Genomic DNA, 20,355 nt, shown 5'->3' with positions numbered 1-20,355 from the left:
TAAATAGCAGATGCACATCATCATTAATGACTAATTGCATCACTTCTTTCAAAGTGTTTTGGTGACTGGTCACTGTACATTTTATTTAGTTATTTAGTTCACTTGCTGACAGTAAAACGTGGTTGTCTTGCCTTGCCTCCCAGTGATAAGTCTACATAATATTTTTAAAAAGTAAGTAATCAAAAGAGGGAATTGGCTGACAGATAAAAATGCAGAAAGTGAATGCTGGAAGTGAATTTGGATGTGCTATAAGACAGCTGATCATGGGAATGTTGACACCTCTATTGTTTGAGAAGCTCTTAGAGAGGCAACAAAGGGAACTTAGTAAAGGTGAAGTTAAATGACAAGAAAAATGGTTGTGGTGAAATTATGTCACACAGAAAATGATGCTGCTGAAAAACTTCACATTAGAGGAACTCTCAGAAATACTTTATGACATTGAAAACACAAATGATAAAATGTTGAAACTGATCTAAATTTAGAAAGGAATATAACAATTTACTGAAGCATAGAAAAGACATTTACTCAGTGTTTTAAGTTCTATGACAAGAAAAAGGCAAGCACCATTTAAACTACTCTTGATACATTTTCTAAAAGAAATCAAACACTTTAATACTCAATAATTTTAGTCTTTTAAATTACAGTGTAATAAATTAGCTTAACAATATTTTTTATTTTTCTATGTATTTATAGTTGACAAAGAGTAATGTTTTAACACATGTTTAAAAGGCATGGAAAGAACAACTGTGATATTTTTCCATTGTTTGTTAATATTGCCTTGCATGGTTTCAACTTGCACAATCATTTTATATGGCCCCATGTTATCCTGCAAATCAGGATTGCCTGAGTATGTATAAACACACACAAACACACTTGGAAGAAAGCTCATGTTTTATAATTAGGGTACGTGTCATGAGAATGGGGTTGGAGTAGGATATCATGCTTTAGAGAATAAGGGTTTTAGACCTAGAGTCTCCGAGCCACTTTTGCTTCTTTTACTTCCTAACTTTGAGCAAGTAATTTACATTCTCTGATCTTTAATTTCCTCATCTGTAAAACTGGAATAGTAACTTAAAAACTTTTGGGGCAAACAACTGTTCAAAATACATGCTGGATTTCTTCCCAGCCTCTATACATTAGTGGAAAGGTTTTTGGTCATTTGTTTTGGTGGGATTGTAAGTGGAAGAGTGAAGGGAATGAAAATCTTACTGGCTGCCTTCATTTTATGATATATTAAATGAAAATATTTTTAAAAAATTAATTCTAACATATTCCTTGGGGAATAGAAAATACTAGTATGGGAAACAAATGGAGAGTCTGGTTGTTTGCTTTGTGGTAAAAGTAACATAATATCTAAATTTTTAAGTGAATTTCTGTAACTTTATAAGATCTTGTGCAGCAACTTATAATAGTAGAGGTAAATGGAAATAACATCATGTTGCAGCATGCTCAATCATCAAAAAGTTTAGATTACAGAGATACACAAATTTTGTTCTCTAGAAAATTCCATCTAAAGTCCAAAAAGCACCAAAAGTTAAGTTATAACAATTTCTATTTTGATGATATAATTTCCCATTAGTGATAGAAAGAGTCCAGTCTTGGTTTTATTCAATCTGTTTTAAGCAAGATACTTGAAATTTTGTGTGTTGACACCTTTCTAAGACTGTCTAAAACTTTTCTATTTTGTTAGATTATTTGTATACAGCATCAAAAACCTTGACTTAATCATACGGGAATTGCTAGTTTCCAATGACTGGAGAAAACAATATAACTCTAGGTTGGTACCATTAAAAATGAGTGATTTTACCTTACAGTTATATAATAGTGGAAATCTTACAACTCTATAGTTTTATATAAAGTACATAGTTGTATACAGTTTTATATAAGGTTATATACAAACATAGATGGGTCCTTTAAAAATTATATAGTCTCAATTTAGGACTAATCCAAATGTAGAATAATCTCTCATTACCTTAATGAGAAGGCCTAGGAAAAGGGTTTTTTGCTTTATTCTACCTTCACAAAAAGTAATTTTATTCCAACTCTTTTTTTTTTTTTTTGAGACAAAGTTTCGCTCTTGCTGTCAAGGGCCACTGCAACCTCTGCCTTCCAGTTTCAAGCGATTCTCCTGCCTCAGCCTCCCGAGTAACGGGAATTACAGGCGCTCCCCACCATGCCCGGCTAATTTTTGTATTTTTAGTAGAGACAGGGTTTCACTATGTTGGCCTGGCTGGTCTCCTACTCCTGACTTCGCCCACCTTGGCCTCCCAAAGTGCTGGGATTACAGGTCTGAGCCACCACCGTGCCCGGCCTCTTTTCCAACTTTTTATCTTGCATTGGTAACATCAATACAATTGTAATTACATAATCAATATAAATATCACCACTAGAATCACTTTTTGAATCACCTGACATAGTTTTCCAGTATCCTTGATTTTCAATTCCAACTACAGTACAGCAATTTCTAAAGCCAGTGACATTGTCTCCAAAAATTTTGTAGCAAATCAGAAGTATTCTCATACATTAGGCAATGTTTTCATTGGAGATCTTTACAAGTAACCACATACTCTAAGTGATTTTCAACAGGCTTACAATGATGCAGTGATATCCCCAGGAATCGTTTTATACCTTGGCCTTCTTTTTAATTGATTCTGTCAAGAGTCTCCTATAAGAATACCAAACTAACATAGATTGAGGTCAATTGGGGGTAATTTTTCTTCTCCAAATAGTAGTTTATTATTCAGACTAAAGCAACCAAGAATGCATCCTTGACTATGAAAAGATTTTTAAGGATTCAAATATAAGGTAACTTTTTTTTCCTGGGGAGTATTTTAGGAAAAAACTAGATGTATATGGTGTTTCTTTATTTAATCCCTCTCCCTTCACATAAATCACCTATTTCAAGCCGTCACTACCCTAAGGTCCTTCACTCCCAACGAATCCCCTCCTTTTCAACATAGGGACCTATCTCCTTCACAGAGAAAAGAGAAATCTTTAGAAAAGGAATTTTAAGGTGATTCGACTGTCTTTCCCCCAACAAATTAATTTTTCTGCTCTTTCATCTGCTCTCATCTCCTCTTTGGTCTCAGGCCTGTCTAAAGCTCCCTGCACCTGAGTCTCCTCTCCAGTCCCCTCTCCTCCACTGTCTTGCTTCATCAGTCTCTCTCTACTACAGCACAAGTAAAAACTCCAGGTGCAGCTGGGCGCAGTGGCTCAAGCCTGTAATCCCAGCACTTTCGGAGGCTAAGGCGGGCGGATCACGAGGTCAAGAGATCGAGACCATCCTGGCCAACATGTTGAAACCCCGTCTGTACTAAAAATACAAAAATTAGCTGGGCGTGGTGGCGTGCACCTGTAGTCCCAGCTACTTGGGAGGCTGAGGCAGGAGAATTGTTTGAATCTGGGAGGCGGAGGTTGCAGTGAGCTGAGATTGTGCCACTGCACTCCAGCCTGGCACCTGGCGACAGAGTGAGACTCTGTCTCAAAAAAAAAAAAACAACAACAACAACTCCAGGTGCTTCCACCTCAAAACCTCCCCAATAGGATTTGTCTCCCTCAAGACAGTGTGCTTTGACTTTTCTTCCTATCAGTTGAGCTTACTCAGAATAGTCTATATCCAATTCTTTAAATACATATTATAAAAATTACTAAACATCCACAAAAATAGAAATATAATGAACCCCAAATCAGTTTCCTTCAATAAGCATTAATTTTCTGTCACATTTGTTTCATCTGTGCAGCTGCCCCTTTTTTTGCTTAAGCATTTAAAATATATATATATATATATATATATAATTGCACTTTAGGTTCTGGGATACATGTGCAAAACATGCAGGATTGTTGCATAGGTACATACATGGCAATGCGGTTTGCTGCCTCCATCCCCCCGTCACCTATATCTGGCATTTCTCCCCATGTTATCCCTCCCGGATCTTCCCACCCCCCCTGCTGTCCCTCCCCTATTCCCCCACCAACAGACCCCAGTGTGTGATGTTCCCCTTCCTGTGTCCATGTGTTCTCATTGTTCAACGCCTATGAGTAAGAACATGTGGTGTTTGATTTTCTGTTCTTGTGTCAGTTTGCTGAGAATGATGGTTTCCAGATTCATTCATGTCCCTACAAAGGACACAAACTCATCATTTTTTATGGCTGCATAGTATTCCATAGTGTATATGTGTCACATTTTCCTTGTCCAGTCTTATCATTGATGGGCATTTGGGTTGGTTCCAGGTCTTTGCTATTGTAAACAGTGCCACAATAAACATATGTATGCATGTGTCTTTGTAATAGAACGATTTCTAATCCTTTGGATATATACCCAGTAATGGGATTGCTAGGTCAAATGGAATTTCTATTTCTAGGTCCTTGAGGAATTGCCACACTGTCTTCCACAATGGTTGAACTAATTTACACTTCCACCAACAGTGTAAAAGTGTTCATTTTAAAACAAGTGCTAGATGTCATTCCGCCCTTACATTCTTCAGTGTGAATATTAAAAAAGACACTTATTTAGATAACCACAATGCCACTATTCACACTTTGCAAAACTATAAATGATTATTTAACATCACATAATACTTAGTCAATTTTCAAATTGTCCCCAATAGGCTAAAAGGTGCCTATTGTGGGGAAGCATACACTCACACAGGTGCCCAAATAAGGTCACTCATTGTACCTGATTATCCCTTATTTCTTTTTAAAATTTATTATCTAGACAAGTGACCTTCATTTTTCTTTCTTCCCCCACTTCCATTCCAGTTTTTAAAGAATCTGGATCAGTTTCTAGAGAATGTCCCACATCTTGATTGTTTTGCCCCAGATCTCGTCCTTTATTTGCTGTGTATCCTGTAAACTGGAATTCAGCTCCTAAGGCTTGATTGCATTCAGGGTTTTGTTTTGTTTTATTTTGTTTAAGTCGGAAGAATAACTCTCTATAGTTCTTTCCTCGGCATCATTTTCGTCGCTGGACTTTCAGCGACCGACCGCGAGCTGCTGGAGGGGCCCTGGCTTTTCTCAGCTCACACTGCACACTGCACACTGCACACTGCACCCCTCTGCTCTGCTGTGCGTCCTGTCCTGCGGGGCGCCCTTGCTGGCGGGATACCGGTTGGCCTCTGCCTGCGGGAAGCAGTAAGTGACCAGAGACTGGAAGGCAGTAGAAACCCAGGATGCTCCTCCTCTTGGCTCCCGCGGGAGCGGAGGTTCCAGCTGCTGAGGAGGCCGACCTCCATAGCCTCAGATCCCCGGGTTTAACGCCCTCTCCTTCACGCTGCTCTGTCCTCTTTCTTCTCCCTTTTGTGCTCTCAGTCATCTGAAACTTGTTTTGATCAATTCTTTGTGTGAAATTCCCTGTTTCCTCTATTTAAACGACCAGCAGTTTTCCTGTGCGGACAGTGACCCGCATATCTTCCTCACAAAGTTCCCCTTACCCTCTCACTGAATGACGGGCTTCAAAACGGTGATTCTCCAATTCCATTCAATCCACACATTAGCTGGAATCGTTTTGACTAGAACAACGAACTACCTCAGCCACTAGAGCTATTTGGGGCGGGGGGGAAATAAAACAAAGCAAAACACTTCACTGTCTAAACAAAACAGGAGCCGAATTCAACCTGAAGGCCACCTTTGCAGCCCTGGTCTGCAGCACAACGGGCACATGCCTTAGCATGGCGGATAGGTCCTTCGTGAAGTCATCAGTGCATGCCTTGTCTCCCACCAGTCCTTCCGCCTTAGCTCCAAATACCCATTTCCAAAACAGACTTACATTTTCAAAAGTTTAGCATGCTCCTTCTTTGGTCTCTCTGTCTTCCCCAGCAATTCTATTTGTCAGGCATGACCTTTTCCCCTGTCTGCCTGAAAAATGTCTACTTATCCCTTCAGATTCTGCTCAATTATTACCTTCTTAAGAAAGTCTTTCTTGATATTTTCATGTAGAGTTAAATACTTAACTACTTCTTCCTTTATATGTTCTCATATTTATTCCCCATTACCACTACGATAATGCTAGCCTCTTCCTTTCATATATATATATATTTATTTATTTATTTATTTATTATTATTATTATTATTTGAGACAGGGTCTCACTCTGTCACTCAGGCAGGAGTGCAGTGGCATGATCTTGGCTCACTTCAGCCTCGAACTCCCAGGCACAGGCACTCCTTCCACCTCAGCCTCCCTAGTAGCTGGGACTACAGGTGCACACCACCAGGCCCTGCTAATTTCGGGGGGTATTTCTATAGTAGAGGTGGGGTTTGGCCATGTTGCCTAGGCTGGTCTCGAACTCCTGGGCTCAAGCAATCTGCCCACCTTGGACTCTCAAAGTGCTGGCCTTACAGGTGTGAGCCACCATGGCTGACTCTCTTCTTTTCCTTTCTTGTGTTTTCTTTTCTTTCTTTTTTCTCTTTCTTTCTCTTTCTTTCCTTCTTTTCTTTCTTTCTTTCTTTTCTTTTTCTTTCTTTTCCTTCCTTTTCTCTCTCTCTTTCTTTCTCTCTCTCTTTCTTTTATTTTTCAAGTTGTATCACCCATTTGAACATAGAATTTGGAAGGCAGGGTCTATTTCACAGTGTCTTGCTTGATAAAGAACTTCATATTGGTTAATCCATATGTATTTTGGCTGCTTAAGGAGTTTATAAGCAGAAGTGGTGAAGTAACTTCATACAGTAAATGATAAAGGAATATTTTAAAAATAACTCAATTGGCTTATCTCAGTACCAATGGTTATCATGCAGGATAAATAGTATAAGTAAAAAACATAAATTCTAATTGGTAGATGTCCAGCAAAACTGGGGAAAACCATAAGCTATACTTCATCACAGCTTAGAAAGGACTATAGGTTTTTTCTGCACAGCTATACTCATTAAAAAGAATATGATCACTAAGAAAATAATTATACAATTAGACAGAAAAAATAGGATAGCAAAATGAAAGAATGGCTAATTTAAAAATATATCAGACAGTACTTACTTTCTTTTAATCATTTTAACAACAGAATGTAAATAATCTTCATTACTCTAAAAATGAGAAAAAATATTTTACTGAAACTAAGCATGTCTCATAGTTCTATTAATACAACTCTTTTTGCTACATATAAATCTTATTTATGTGTGAAATGTTATGTACTAATAGTTTCTAGAATTTTACTTTCTATTAAAAGATTTAAAAATATCTGTGTTCTTAAAAATCTGACTTGAATACAGGAAATATTTCATTCTTTTCCTTTTGCCACAATATGAAATATTACAATCCAAAATTTACCCTTCAAAATTTACCCATAAAATTATATACCCTTTAGATATACAAGATTACATAAAATCTTATATACCCTTTAGATATAAAAGATTTCATAAAATAAATCTTATATATCTAAAGATGTTTTGATCTAAAAATGGTCATCTAGGAATGGCTTATTTCAAAGAACTACTCTTTTTGAAAATACTCTTCATTTCCTGAGTATTATATGATAATAAGCTTACTTCAGAATTACATCATATTTCTCCAGACAGTATTACTCAGCTTGATTCCCATTGGTTTTCCTGACAATAAACTTTGTGGACCTGCTCTTCATTGAACACTGTGCTAGATTAGATGACAGACTCCTGCAAAAAGGTTTTGATGGTTTACCCTCTTGGGATAATTTTTTTAAAAAATAACATGGCATTTACAAGATGTAGCCTAGGGCCTATAAGCATTTCCAATACACAATTTTGAAAATATTTTGAACAATGACAGTTCTATTGTTGAATCTGAGAACTCTGAAAGGCAACTCTGAATGTATGTACTCAGGTTTTTTGTTTAAAAATATCAGACATGATGTAGATAAATCTATTTTATACTGAAGGCTCTTAACCATAAATTGAATCACTGGCTATTTGTCATACATTGAAGCATATTATATTTTAAACACAGCATCAAAGTCCTATTTCATAAGCATTCTATATTCCATTTAAAAATCTTCCTCCAATATTTTATTATGGATCTAAGTATTTTAGACAGACATGCATTGTGCTAACAGCAAAGAAATGAAGATTGTAATATATAAAATAAGGAAATAGGATGAAAATTTTGGAGGTTGTGTGCATGCTTTCTTTTAATATTAGGAAATTAAACTGGGATACAATGACTTTAGTCTTTCATTTCTATTTTTCTGATAGTTCTTTATTACTTGTTTGATTTAGAGTTTTTTCTGCTTTCAAAGGCATCTTTATTATAGAAAATTCAAGCAATAACAAAAAGAATAAAGAAAAGATAATAAAAATTCCTCTTAATCCCAGCATTCAGATAGCCATTATTTATGTTAATGATAAATTTATATCATTCTGAAGTTTGCTCATTTTCCTTTTTCTTCATACATTTCATTTGTTTCTACATCTTTTTTCCCTCCCTCCATCTTTTCCTTCCTTCCTTCCTTCCTATTTTACATAGATAACATTATGTTAAACATGATGCTTTACTTAACAATAGGACATGAACATCACTTTATATCAGTGAGTATAGATATTCATTCTTCTTTCAATGCCTACAGAGTATGGCATTGTAGAGATATATGACAAAATATTTTATCAGCCTCTTATGAGTAGATATTTTGGTTGTTTCTAATATTATGCTTTCATAAGACAACAGTGCACTGAAAATCCTTGAAATAATTATTTATTGAGCACTCACTCTGTATCACACATCATTCTAAGTACTTGAAATATATTAGCTAATTTCATCCTTCAATAACCTGTGATATAGACAATATGATTATCAGAATTTTAGAGATAAAGGAAAAGAATGCATAGAGAAGTTAAGTAAGTTGCTCACATTCACTGATTGGGAAGTAGAGAAGCTGGAGTTTTAACCTTGGTCATCTAAATCCAGAGTCTGTTCTCAACTTCCATACTATACTGCCATATTTTTACTGGTTTTTGTTTGTTTTTTGAGACAGGGTCTTGCTCTGGAGCTCAGTTTACCACAGGCTCTATCTCCTGGGCTCAAATGATCTTCCTGCTGCAACCTCCCAAGTAACTGGGACTACAAGTGCACACTGTCAGATCTAGCTATTAGTTTTTTAAAGTAGAGATGGGGGTCCCACTGTGTTGCCCAGGCTGATCTGAGACTCCTGAGCTCAAGTGATCTTCCTGCCTTAGTATCCCAAAGTGCTGGGATTACAGTTGTGAACCACCATGCCCAACTATTTTTACTGTTTTTATACACTTGCTTGATTATTTCCTTAGGATAAGTTGCCAGAATTTGAATTTCTGAGGCAAAGTATATATACATTTAAATTTAACACAGGTTGCCAAATTTCTCTCCAAAAAGTCTTAAGGTGCTAATATTTACATAGTACTTTACAGTTATAAATGCTGTTGGGAACAAAGTGAAAATCTTTAGAGTCATTACAGAGACCTAGGCTTGAATCTGCTCTATTAATTACTGGGCAAGTTATTTACCTTCTTTAAGTTCTAGGTCCATCATCCCTAAAATCAGGACAGTAGTACCTACTTCACAGGGATGTAATGCAGGTTATAAATGTCCACAAAAATCATCTACAATCCCTCAAGCATAAGAAAGTCTCTCAATTAATCATAGCTGTTGTTACTTAATACAAATTATCTCCTGATTCATATACAAACCTCTTAGTGGACTGAGCACATTTTATTACTAGCATCACTTTTAATAATTTTAATTCTGTTTGTAAATACAACTTTTGAGCCATATAGTAGGCAGGGATTCAGGGATTCTATATTAAATGCAATTCAAATTTAGCAATCTTATATTTCCCACATGAAGCCATTATGTTGTCTTTTTAGATTTACATATTTAATTTCTTCTCAGCAGTATTGAATAAGTACTAAGTATATTGTCTGGTATCCAAAAAAGGCATCTATGGGTTGCTTTTTAAAATTAAGAAAACAGTTTTCAACATGGTACAATGATTACCATTGAGGAAGGGAATTTGGAGACAATAGAGTGAAAGTAAGGAGAGCTCATTATTTTGTGTACATACATCTGCGATAGAGACAATCACTACAGAATCCTTCTCTTCGGAGAGCGTCATCCTGGAGACAACAGAGGTCAGCCTCTGTTTCAGGTAACTATAATTTCCTCTGTTACAGTGGAAATACCCAGCACAAAAGAAGCTGCAGACACAGGAGTACGAAATCATCATTCCAAACCACAGAGAAAAACATAGTTTAGCATTCATTCTATGCTTATATCTATGTTTGGGTTAGTCTTACGGTAATAAAATGAGTGTTTGAGATTGTATTACAAAAATAATCCAAACTTTATTAATTTTTATCAGACATTTCATTTTCTTTTTAAGGAAATTTGCAGTGGATTGTTAGTAAAAGCACTAAATAGACTCCAAGATGTTCTCATGTTAACATTTTGGTGTAGCAAAAATAAAACTAACCACTTTCCACTTATTATAGCTTCATCTAACTGGGTATAAAATGTCACATATTGGAGAATATCTTCTTATCCTAATGAGACATTGGAACCGAAAAGAGGAAAAAAATATTATCAAATATTTTCATCTGTGAAAAATGTATTAAATAATTTATAAATGATTTGATGGAGTGAATTCATGCCCCTAAGTAACTTTTGTTGCTCAAGAATGGCTGGAGCACTAGGGCTCCAAGAGGTACACATCTTGGCTCTACAGGTACAGTCAAGATGAGGGGTACCAATCTTTTTTTTTTCTTTTTTTAATTGCATTTTAGGTTTTGGGGTACATGTGAAAAACATGCAAGGTTGTTGCATAGGTGCATACGTGGCAGTGTGATTTGCTGCCTCCCTCCCCTTCACCTATATCTGGCATTTCTCCCCATGCTATCCCTCCCCAACTCCCCACCCCCCCGCTGTCCCCCCCAATAGACCCCCGTGTATAGTGCTCCCCTCCCTGTGTCCATGTGTTCTCCTTGTTCAACACCCGCCTATGAGTGAGAACATGTGGTGCTTGATTTTGTGTTCTTGTGTCAGTTTGCTGAGAATGATGGTTTCCAGGTTCATCCATGTCCCTACAAAGGACGTGAACTCCTCGTTTTTAATGGCTGCATAATATTCCATGGTGTATGTGTGCCACATTTTTCCTGTCCAGTCTATCATCAATGGGCATTTGGGTTGGTTCCAGGTCTTTGCTATTGTAAATTGTGCTGCAATGAACATTCGTGTGCATGTGTCCTTATAGTAGAACGATTTATAATCCTTTGGATATATACCCAGTAATGGGATTGCTGGGTCAAATGGAATTTCTATTTCTAGGTCCCTGAGGAATCGCCACACTGTTTTCCACAGTGGTTGAACTAATTTACACTCCCACCAACAGTGTAAAAGTGTTCCTATTTCTCCACATCCTCTCCAGCATCTGTTTTCTCAAGATTTTTTAATGATCGCCATTCTAACTGGCGTGAGATGGTATCTCAATGTAGTTTTTAATTGCATTTCTCTAATGACCAGTGATGATGAGCATTTTTTCATATGTTCGTTGGCCTCATGTATGTTTTCTTTTGTAAAGTATCTGTTCATATCCTTCGCCCATTTTTGAATGGGCTTGTTTGTTTTTTTCTTGTAAATCTTTTTTAGTTCTTTGTAAATTCTGGATATCAGCCCTTTGTCAGACGGGTAGGCTGCAAAAATTTTTTCCCACTCTGTTGGTTGCCGATTCACTCTATTGACTGTTTCTTTTGCCGTGCAGAAGCTGTGGAGTTTGATTAGGTCCCATTTGTCTATTTTGGCTTTTGTTGCCAATGCTTTTGGTGTTTTGGTCATAAAGTCCTTGCCTACGCCTGTGTCCTGAATGGTTTTGCCTAGGTTTCCTTCTAGTGTTTTTATGGTGTTACGTCTTATGTTTAAGTCTTTAATCCATCTGGAGTCAATTTTAGTGTAAGGTGTCAGGAAGGGGTCGAGTTTCTGCTTTCTGCATATGGCTAGCCAGTTTTCCCAACACCACTTATTGAACAGGGAATCCTTTCCCCATTGCTTGTTTTTTTCAGGTTTGTCAAAGATCGGGTGGTTGTAGATATATTGTGTCGCCTCCGACACCTCTGTTCTGTTCCATTGGTCTATATCTCTGTTTTGGTACCAGTACCATGCTGTTTTGATTACTGTAATCTTGTAGTAGAGTTTGATGTCCAGTAGTGTGATGCCTCCCACTTTGTTCTTTTTGCTTAGAATTGATTTGGCTATGCGGGCTCTCTTTTGGTTCCATATGAAGTTTAAGGTGATTTTTTCCAGTTCTGTGAGGAAGGTCATTGGTAGCTTGATGGGGATAGCGTTGAATCTGTAAATTACTTTGGGCAGTATGGCCATTTTCACGATATTAATTCTTCCTAACCATGAACATGGAATGTTTCTCCATCTGTTTGTGTCCTTTCTTATTTCGTTGAGCAGTGATTTGTAGTTCTCCTTGAAGAGGTCCTTTACGTTCCTTGTTAGTTGTATTCCTAGGTATTTTATTCTCTTTGTAGCAATTGTGAATGGCAGTTCGTTCTTGATTTGGCTCTCTTTAAGTCTGTTATTGGTGTATAGGAATGCTTGTGATTTTTGCACATTGATTTTGTATCCTGAGACTTTGCTGAAGTTGCTTATCAGTTTCAGGAGATTTTGGGCTGAGGTGATAGGGTCTTCTAGATATACAATCATGTCGTCTGCAAATAGAGACAATTTGACTTCCTCCTTTCCTAATCGAATACCCTTTATTTCTTTTTCTTGCCTGATTGCTCTGGCTAGAACTTCCAGTACTATATTGAATAGGAGTGGTGAGAGAGGGCATCCTTGTCTAGTGCCAGATTTCAAAGGGAATGCTTCCAGTTTTTGCCCATTCAGTATGATATTGGCTGTTGGTTTGTCATAAATAGCTTTTATTATTTTGAGATACGTTCCGTCTATACCTAGTTTATTGAGAGTTTTTAGCATAAAGGGCTGTTGAATTTTGTCGAAGGCCTTCTCTGCATCAATTGAGATAATCATGTGGTTTTTGTTTTTGGTTCTGTTTATGTGGTGAATTACATTTATAGACTTGTGTATATTGAACCAGCCTTGCATCCCCGGGATGAATCCTACTTGATCATGGTGGATAAGCTTTTTGATGTGCTGTTGTAATCGGCTTGCCAGTATTTTATTGAAGATTTTTGCATCTATGTTCATCATGGATATTGGCCTGTAGTTTTCTTTTCTTGTTGAGTCTCTGCCAGGTTTTGGTATTAGGATGATGTTGGTCTCATAAAATGATTTGGGAAGGATTCCCTCTTTTTGGATTATTTGGAATAGTTTCAGTAGGAATGGTACCAGTTCCTCTTTGTATGTCTGGTAGAATTCGGCTGTGAACCCATCTGGGCCTGGGCTTTTTTTGGGTGGTAGGCTCTTAATTGCTGCCTCGACTTCAGACCTTGTTATTGGTCTATTCAGGGTTTCGACTTCTTCCTGGTTTAAGCATGGGAGGAGGCTACTGTCCAGGAATTTATCCATTTCTTCCAGGTTTTCTAATTTATGTGCATAGAGTTGTTTGTAATAATCTCTGATGATGGTTTGAATTTCTGTGGCATCTGTGGTGATATCCCCTTTATCATTTTTTATTGCATCTATTTGGTTATTCTCTCTTTTCTTTTTTATTAGTCTGGCTAGTGGTCTGTCTATGTTGTTGATCTTTTCAAAAAACCAGCTCCTGGATTTATTGATTTTTTGTAGGGTTTTTCGTGTCTCTATCTCCTTCAATTCTGCTTGGATCTTACTTATTTCTTGTCTTCTGCTAGGTTTTGAGTTTTTTTGATCTTGCTCCTCTAGCTCTTTCAATTTTGACGATAGGGTGTCAATTTTAGATCTCTCCTTGCTTCTCATGTGGGCACTTATTGCTATATATTATCCTCTAGAGACTGCTTTAAATGTGTCCCAGAGATTCTGATATGTGGTGTCTTCGTTCTCGTTGGTTTCGAAGAACATCTTTATTTCTGCCTTCATTTCAGTGTTTATCCAGTCAACATTCAGGAGAAAGTTGTTCAATTTCCATGAGGCTGTGCGGTTCTGGGTTGGCTTCTGGATTCTGAGTTCTAACTTGATTGCACTGTGGTCTGAGAGACTGTTTGTTATGGTTTCCATTCTTTTGCATTTGCTGAGGAGTGATTTACTTCCAATTATGTGGTCAATTTTAGAGTAGGTGTGATGTGGTGCTGAGAAGAATGTATATTCTGTGGATTTGGGGTGGAGAATTCTGTAAATGTCTATTAGGTTTGCTTGTTCCAGGTCTGAGTTCAAGTCCTGGATATCCTTATTAATTTTCTGTCTCGTTGATCTGTCTAATATTGACAATGGTGTGTTGAAGTCTCCCACTATTATTGTGTGGGAGTCTAAGTCTCTTTGCAAGTCTTTAAGAACTTGCCTTATGTATCTGGGTGCTCCTGTATTAGGTGCATATATATTTAGGATCGTTAGCTCTTCTTGTTGCATTGATCCTTTTACCATTATGTAATGTCCTTCTTTGTCTCTTTTGATCTTTGTTGCTTTAAAGTCTATTTTATCAGAGATGAGAATTGCAACTCCTGCTTTTTTTCGCTCTCCATTTGCTTGGTAAATCTTCCTCCATCCCTTTATTTTGAGCCTTTGTGTATCCTTGCATGTGAGGTGGGTTTCCTGGATACAGCACACTGATGGGTTTTGTCTTTTTATCCAATTTGCCAGTCTGCGTCTTTTGATAGGGGCATTTAGTCCATTTACATTTAGGGTTAATATTGTTATGTGTGAATTTGATCCTGTCATTTTGATGCTAGCTGGCTGTTTTGCCCATTGGTTGATGCAGATTCTTCATTGTGTTGCTGCTCTTTACCATTTCGTGCGTTTTTGGAGTGGCTGGTGCTGGTTGTTTTTTTCTATGTGTAGTGTCTCCTTCAGGAGCTCTTGTAAAGCTGGTCTAGTGGTGATGAAATCTGTGAGTACTTGCTTGTTCACAAAGGATTTTATTTTTCCTTCACTTATGAAGCTTAGTTTGGCTGGATATCAAATTCTAGGTTGAAAGTTCTTTTCTTTAAGGATGTTGAATATTGGCCCCCACTCTCTTCTGGCCTGTAGGGTTTCTGCTGAGAGATCTGCTGTGAGTCTTACGGGTTTCCCTTTGTGGGTAACCCGACCTTTCTCTCTGGCTGCCCTTAGTATTTTCTCCTTCATTTCAACCCTGGTGAATCTGACGATTATGTGCCTTGGGGTTGCTCTTCTAGAGGAATAGCTTTGTGGTGTTCTTTGTATTTCCTGGACTTGAATATTGGCCTGCCTTGCTAGGTTGGGGAAGTTTTCCTGGATAATATCCTGAAGAGCATTTTCCAGCTTGGATGCATTCTCTTCGTCACATTCAGGTACACCTATCAAACGTAGATTAGGTCTTTTCACATAGTCCCATAATTCTTGTTGACTTTGTTCATTCCTTTTTACCTTGTTTTCTCTAATCTTCCCTTCTCGTTTTATTTCATTGAGTTGATCTTCGACCTCTGATATCCTTTCTTCTGCTTGGTCAATTCGGCTGTTGAAACTTGTGCATGCTTCGCGAAGTTCTCGTGTTGTGTTTTTCAGCTCCATCAATTCACTGATATTCCTCTCTAAGTTGTCCATTCTCGTTAGCATTTCATCAAGTCTTTTTTCAAGGTTCTTAGTTTCTTTGCATTGGGTTAGAACATGTTCTTTTAGCTCACGGAAGTTTCTTATTATCCACTTTCTGAAAGCTGATTCTGTCATTTCATCACACTCATTCTCCATCCAGTCTTGTTCCCTTGCTGGTGGGGAGTTGTGCTCCCTTGTAGGAGGAGAGGTGTTCTGGTTTTGGGTGTTTTCATCCTTTTTGCACTGGTTTCTTCCCATCTTTGTGGATTTATCCACCTATTGACTTTGTAGTTGCTGTCTTTCTGATTTTGGTAATTTTAAGTCTGCAGCAGCTGAACTCATAAACCCCCTTTTCTTCCCCCCAGGTGTTCTGGCCCAGGGAGTAGTTAGGGCTTTATGATTTTCAGCTGTGTTGCTGTCGTTTTCCCTGCCCACAAGGTGGCAGTCTAGTCACACTCAGCCTGCAGAGGCTTCACTGAGCTGCTGTGGGCTCCACCCAGCTTCCGTGTGAGCTTCCCTGCAGTCCTGTTTATATGGGTGTAGTTAGAACTGCTTCCGCTATGCTGGCCCGCCCCTGAAGTGACGGAGTCTCTGGAGTGGCGGGTTGTCTTGGTTACGGCAAATTGCCCCGGGAACTGCAGGGTGTTTCCCGATGGAGGACGCCCCTCCCCCACAGAGCTGGACCGTCCCTGGTTCAGCCGTGTTTCCAGTGGGGCCCTCTTTGCCTGGGAATCTCTTGGCTTGACTCCCTGCCTCAGCTCCCCTTGCTGGCCCAGAGGGGATACAGTCTCGTTCACTTCGCTCAAGGAGCTACTGCTCCCTGCCCCCAGTGCAGGCCAAGCGGCTGCTCTGGTCCAACCAGCGGCACTGGGAACCCGTGGAGCTTCTCCGCCTGTGAATCTCCTGGTCTGTGGGCAGTTAAAATCCGCTGCCCTGTGTGCCGCTGCGTCAGCTGAAGCAGCGGCACTGAGATTCGTGGCACGCCCTTGCCAGGGAGTCTCCTGGCTTGATTCCCTGCTTCAGCTCCCCTTGCTGGCTCAGAGGGAACTCTGTCTCTCTCGCTCTGCATAAGAAGCTGCTGCCCCCTGCCCCAGGGCGTAGGCTGAGCGGCCACGCCGCTCAAACCAGCGGCGCTGGCGACCTGTGGGGCTTCTCCTCCTGTGAATCTCCTGGTCTGTGGGCAGTAAAAATCCGTCTGGAAATGCAGCGTCCACTCACCCTCTGTGCCTTCTCTCGGAGCTGCAATCCCGACTTCCTCCTAAGCGGCCATCTTGTTCCACCAATCTTAACTATACCGGTACCTGGCTGTATGGGCTTAGGTAAGATACACAACCTCTCCAGCCTTATGTCTCCATCTCTAAGATAGGGATAAGGACTTCTAGAATGGCTAAGTGAGGAACCCAGAAAATCCTCTTTCTAGAAAGCAGTAATAAAACTGAAAGAAAAAAAGGTCAAAACAGTCATTTCAGGGCCCTGATAAACCGAGAAGCATTTATTTAAGAAAAGCTATGGAACTTTGGAGGGAAGAGCAGGAATCAGTGTTTCCATGATTGCTATTTAGTTTGAACATATTTTCACAGGTTTATTGGCTTTTTTTTTTTTTTGAGGTGGAATCTTACTCTGTCACCAAGGTTGGAGTGTAATGGTGCAATCTCAGCTCACTGCAACCTCCACCTCCTTGGTTCAGGCTATTCTCCTGCCTCAGCCTCCCGAATAGCTGGGATTACAGGCATGCACCACCATGCCCGGCTAACGTTTGTATTTTTAGTAGAGACAGAGTTTCACCATATTGGCCAGGCTGGTCTCAAATTCCTGACCTCAAGTGATCCACTCACCTCAGCCTCCCAAAGTGCTGGGATTACAGGCATGAGCCACTGTGCCCAGCTGCTTATTGGCTTTTGGATATTCTGTTTTGTAAAAGCCTTGTATAAGCTCTTGCCCATTTCTCTAATGAATTGTCTGCATTTTTGTACTGATTTTATTGATGCTCTTTTTATATTCTGAATACGAGCCCCTCGTCAGTTATATGTGTTATTAAATATCATCTCCCACTCTCGGTTCTCGGTTCTCTTTTCAAGATTTTGCCCCTTGATGAAGGGAAATTCTTAATTTTAATGTAGTGCAATTTGTAAACCATTTTCTTTATTATTTGGGTTTTCTGGGTCTTGTTGAGAAATTTTTGCTTATTTTCAGGTCATAAAGACATTCTCTTGTGTTACTTTTTAGATGGTTTATTGTTTGCCTTTCATATTTAGAGCTGCAATCCACCTGGAATTGATTTTTTATGGATAGGGTGAGGCAGGAATCTAGTTTCAAGCTGAAAGATACAGTATAAAGGCAATTCCTCGAATGGCTTCCTATGCCTTACAATGCATTTACAAGAGTTTAAAAGGCCCTTACTGAGCTGGTCCTGATATATCCCTTTGTTTCAACTACCCACTTTTTTCAAATTGACCAAATACTACTCTCAGCTCTAAGCCTTTGCATACGCCATTCTTTTTGCCTAGAACAATCTTCTTCCTCTAGTTTCCTTTGATATTTCTACTTATTCCTCAGGGTTCAACTAAATATTACATATTTGAGGACTAATTGTAGAACACTAGCCATGTGCAGGGTGCATAAGCCATCATCCCTTTCCCCTAGAGGCAACCAACAATGAACGTGGTAATGAAGTCTGGATAGACACTATAACAGTAATATCATGGAACTTTAAATCTTAAAGAGAACTTATAAGTACCATCTAATTTAATTTGTTAAATTGTAGATTAAAAGATTTAGAAAGGCAAAGTGCACAGTTGATTTGGCAAATTGAGATATAAACTAACTTCTATTTCAAGAGGTGCTCTATTATTCCATAAACTTTTACGCAGTAGAAGGTGAGATAATTCTATGTGTAATCCTTTTGCCTTTTCAGACTGCTACACTGAGTGTAGGCAGTGCAGGAGAGGAACTTTCTGCTCCTTGTTTTCCTGATGCCTGTTGGCCCACTTCCATTCATGTTTTTCCCCAAGAGAAGAGAATGCTAATATGTTCTGTCAGAACATGAGAAATTGATTAAACTTCATTTATTGAAAGCAGGTTCACCGTACATTAAAATTTCTTATGCATACCAATTGCCTCTTCTCTTTTCCACTAATTCGCTTGCATGTAACTGGCAGATATATTAATCATTCTGATCGCAAATTGATACTTAATCCTTTCTAATTAGGTTGATTTCACCAGCTATATAGTCTTACCTTATCTTTCATAATACTCATCACCCCTTCTGTTGTTACTCATTCCTGTCTAGAATATCAGTTTGGTAATAGCAGGGACACCTTCACGTGTGCTTACATTATAAATCCAGCACTAACATAAAGACTGACGCACGGTGCTGATAATAAGTTGGGGATGGATGAATAAATAAATGGCCAGGCCCCTTCATTATTTGCTTGTGTCCATGGTCTTGCTACTAATACCCTCCAGCTCCCACTGTGCATGGCAAGACACACATCCTTTCTAGGCTTTCTTGCTATCAGACTTTTGCACATTTTTTTTTCCTCTATCTGGATGACCATCCTCTACTTTCCACTGTCCACCACCTACCTTTTTCCTACTTAGTCTATTCCAGTTATTCTACCTTTCATGTTACTCATATGACACTTCTAACAGAAAGCATAGCATAGAATTTTGGCTCCATCCTGGTATTTCCCTTATCACAGCACCAGTCACTTTCTATCATAATTATCTGATCATAACTTTCTATAATAATTACCTTATCATTTGTCTCTATGAAGGTGGGGTCTATGTCATGTTCACCCCATATCCCAGGGCCTAAGAAGTTCCCGTAACAGAGTAGAAGCTTATTAAATGAGGAGACATGGAGGAATTCACAGAGAAGTTGTCATTTAAGCTGAAAAGTCATATTGGATAAGGGAGTCACATTACAATCAGTTATGGTTTGCCAAAGGGGGTATGTTCATTACAGGCAGTGATTAGCACATGCAGAATATATGAAGCTTGTCCTATCTGTTCTCAAAGAGCTTGGCCTATCTGTGAGAACTGCAAGTGGTTTGTGGTTGCTGGAAAGGAGAGGCATGGCAGAGACTGAGATTTGAAAGATTTAGCCTTTTGAGTTTATACCCTGCCGAGGGGCTAAGTTCACCTTCTGTGCACTGAGGGTCTACTGATGAATTTCAAGCAGGAGTCAAGTATGATCAGTGATGAATTTTACTAACATATCTTCGAGGAAAGTATGAAAAATGGATTAACTTTAGTGATACTAAAATCATGAGATAAATTATAAATATATTTTCATAAACCAGGCAAAAAATGATGAGGGGACTCAACAAAATATAGTTATAGAGGGACTACAGAGAACAGAAATTATCTGAGACTTATTTATAATACAGAATAAACAAAACTGATGATAGATTCCCCAGTAGGCCTTGTTACCAGCTTCAATCCTCTTACATATGTTTCATGTGTTAAGATTTTTTTAGTTGCCTGGAACAGAATCTTCCTTAAATCACTTCTGGTAATTAGGAAAAGCCACCAAAAAGGCCTCAAATAAATAAATAAATAAATAAATAAATAAATAAATAAATACATTATGATTGGAGATCAGGAAATAGTTGGGGAATTAGAAAATTATTCTGGATTTAACACAGCTCTGACAACTGGGTTATCTCAATCCTCCAATCCTCTACACAAGGAGGTCTGTTGCTCCTCCCAATCACCAACGTGTCTCTCCCTCCTTCCTTTCACTCTGTGTCATGGGCTTCTACTTATATTTGCTGATGCTTATG

The 20,355-nt window shown here is 38.6% G+C and overlaps 1 protein-coding gene across 1 annotated transcript in view; it reads right to left on the bottom strand.

Moving 5' to 3' along the window:
- MGAT4D (MGAT4 family member D) overlaps window positions 1–20,355 on the bottom strand; it is a 53,021-nt gene that overhangs the window by 15,462 nt on the left and 17,204 nt on the right. Inside the window, 3 exon segments of the mRNA XM_064383744.1 lie at window positions 6,965–7,011; window positions 9,990–10,096; window positions 10,099–10,122. Coding sequence (XP_064239814.1) covers window positions 6,965–7,011; window positions 9,990–10,096; window positions 10,099–10,122 — 178 coding nt within the window.

This window comes from Aotus nancymaae, unplaced genomic scaffold (assembly GCF_030222135.1).
Source record: "Aotus nancymaae isolate 86718 unplaced genomic scaffold, 86718_ANA_hifiasm-v0.15.2.pri h1tg000033l, whole genome shotgun sequence".
Lineage (NCBI taxonomy): Eukaryota > Metazoa > Chordata > Mammalia > Primates > Aotidae > Aotus > Aotus nancymaae.
The sequence above is the reverse complement of the archived record's forward strand: the minus strand, read 5'-3'. Positions and strand labels throughout refer to the sequence as shown.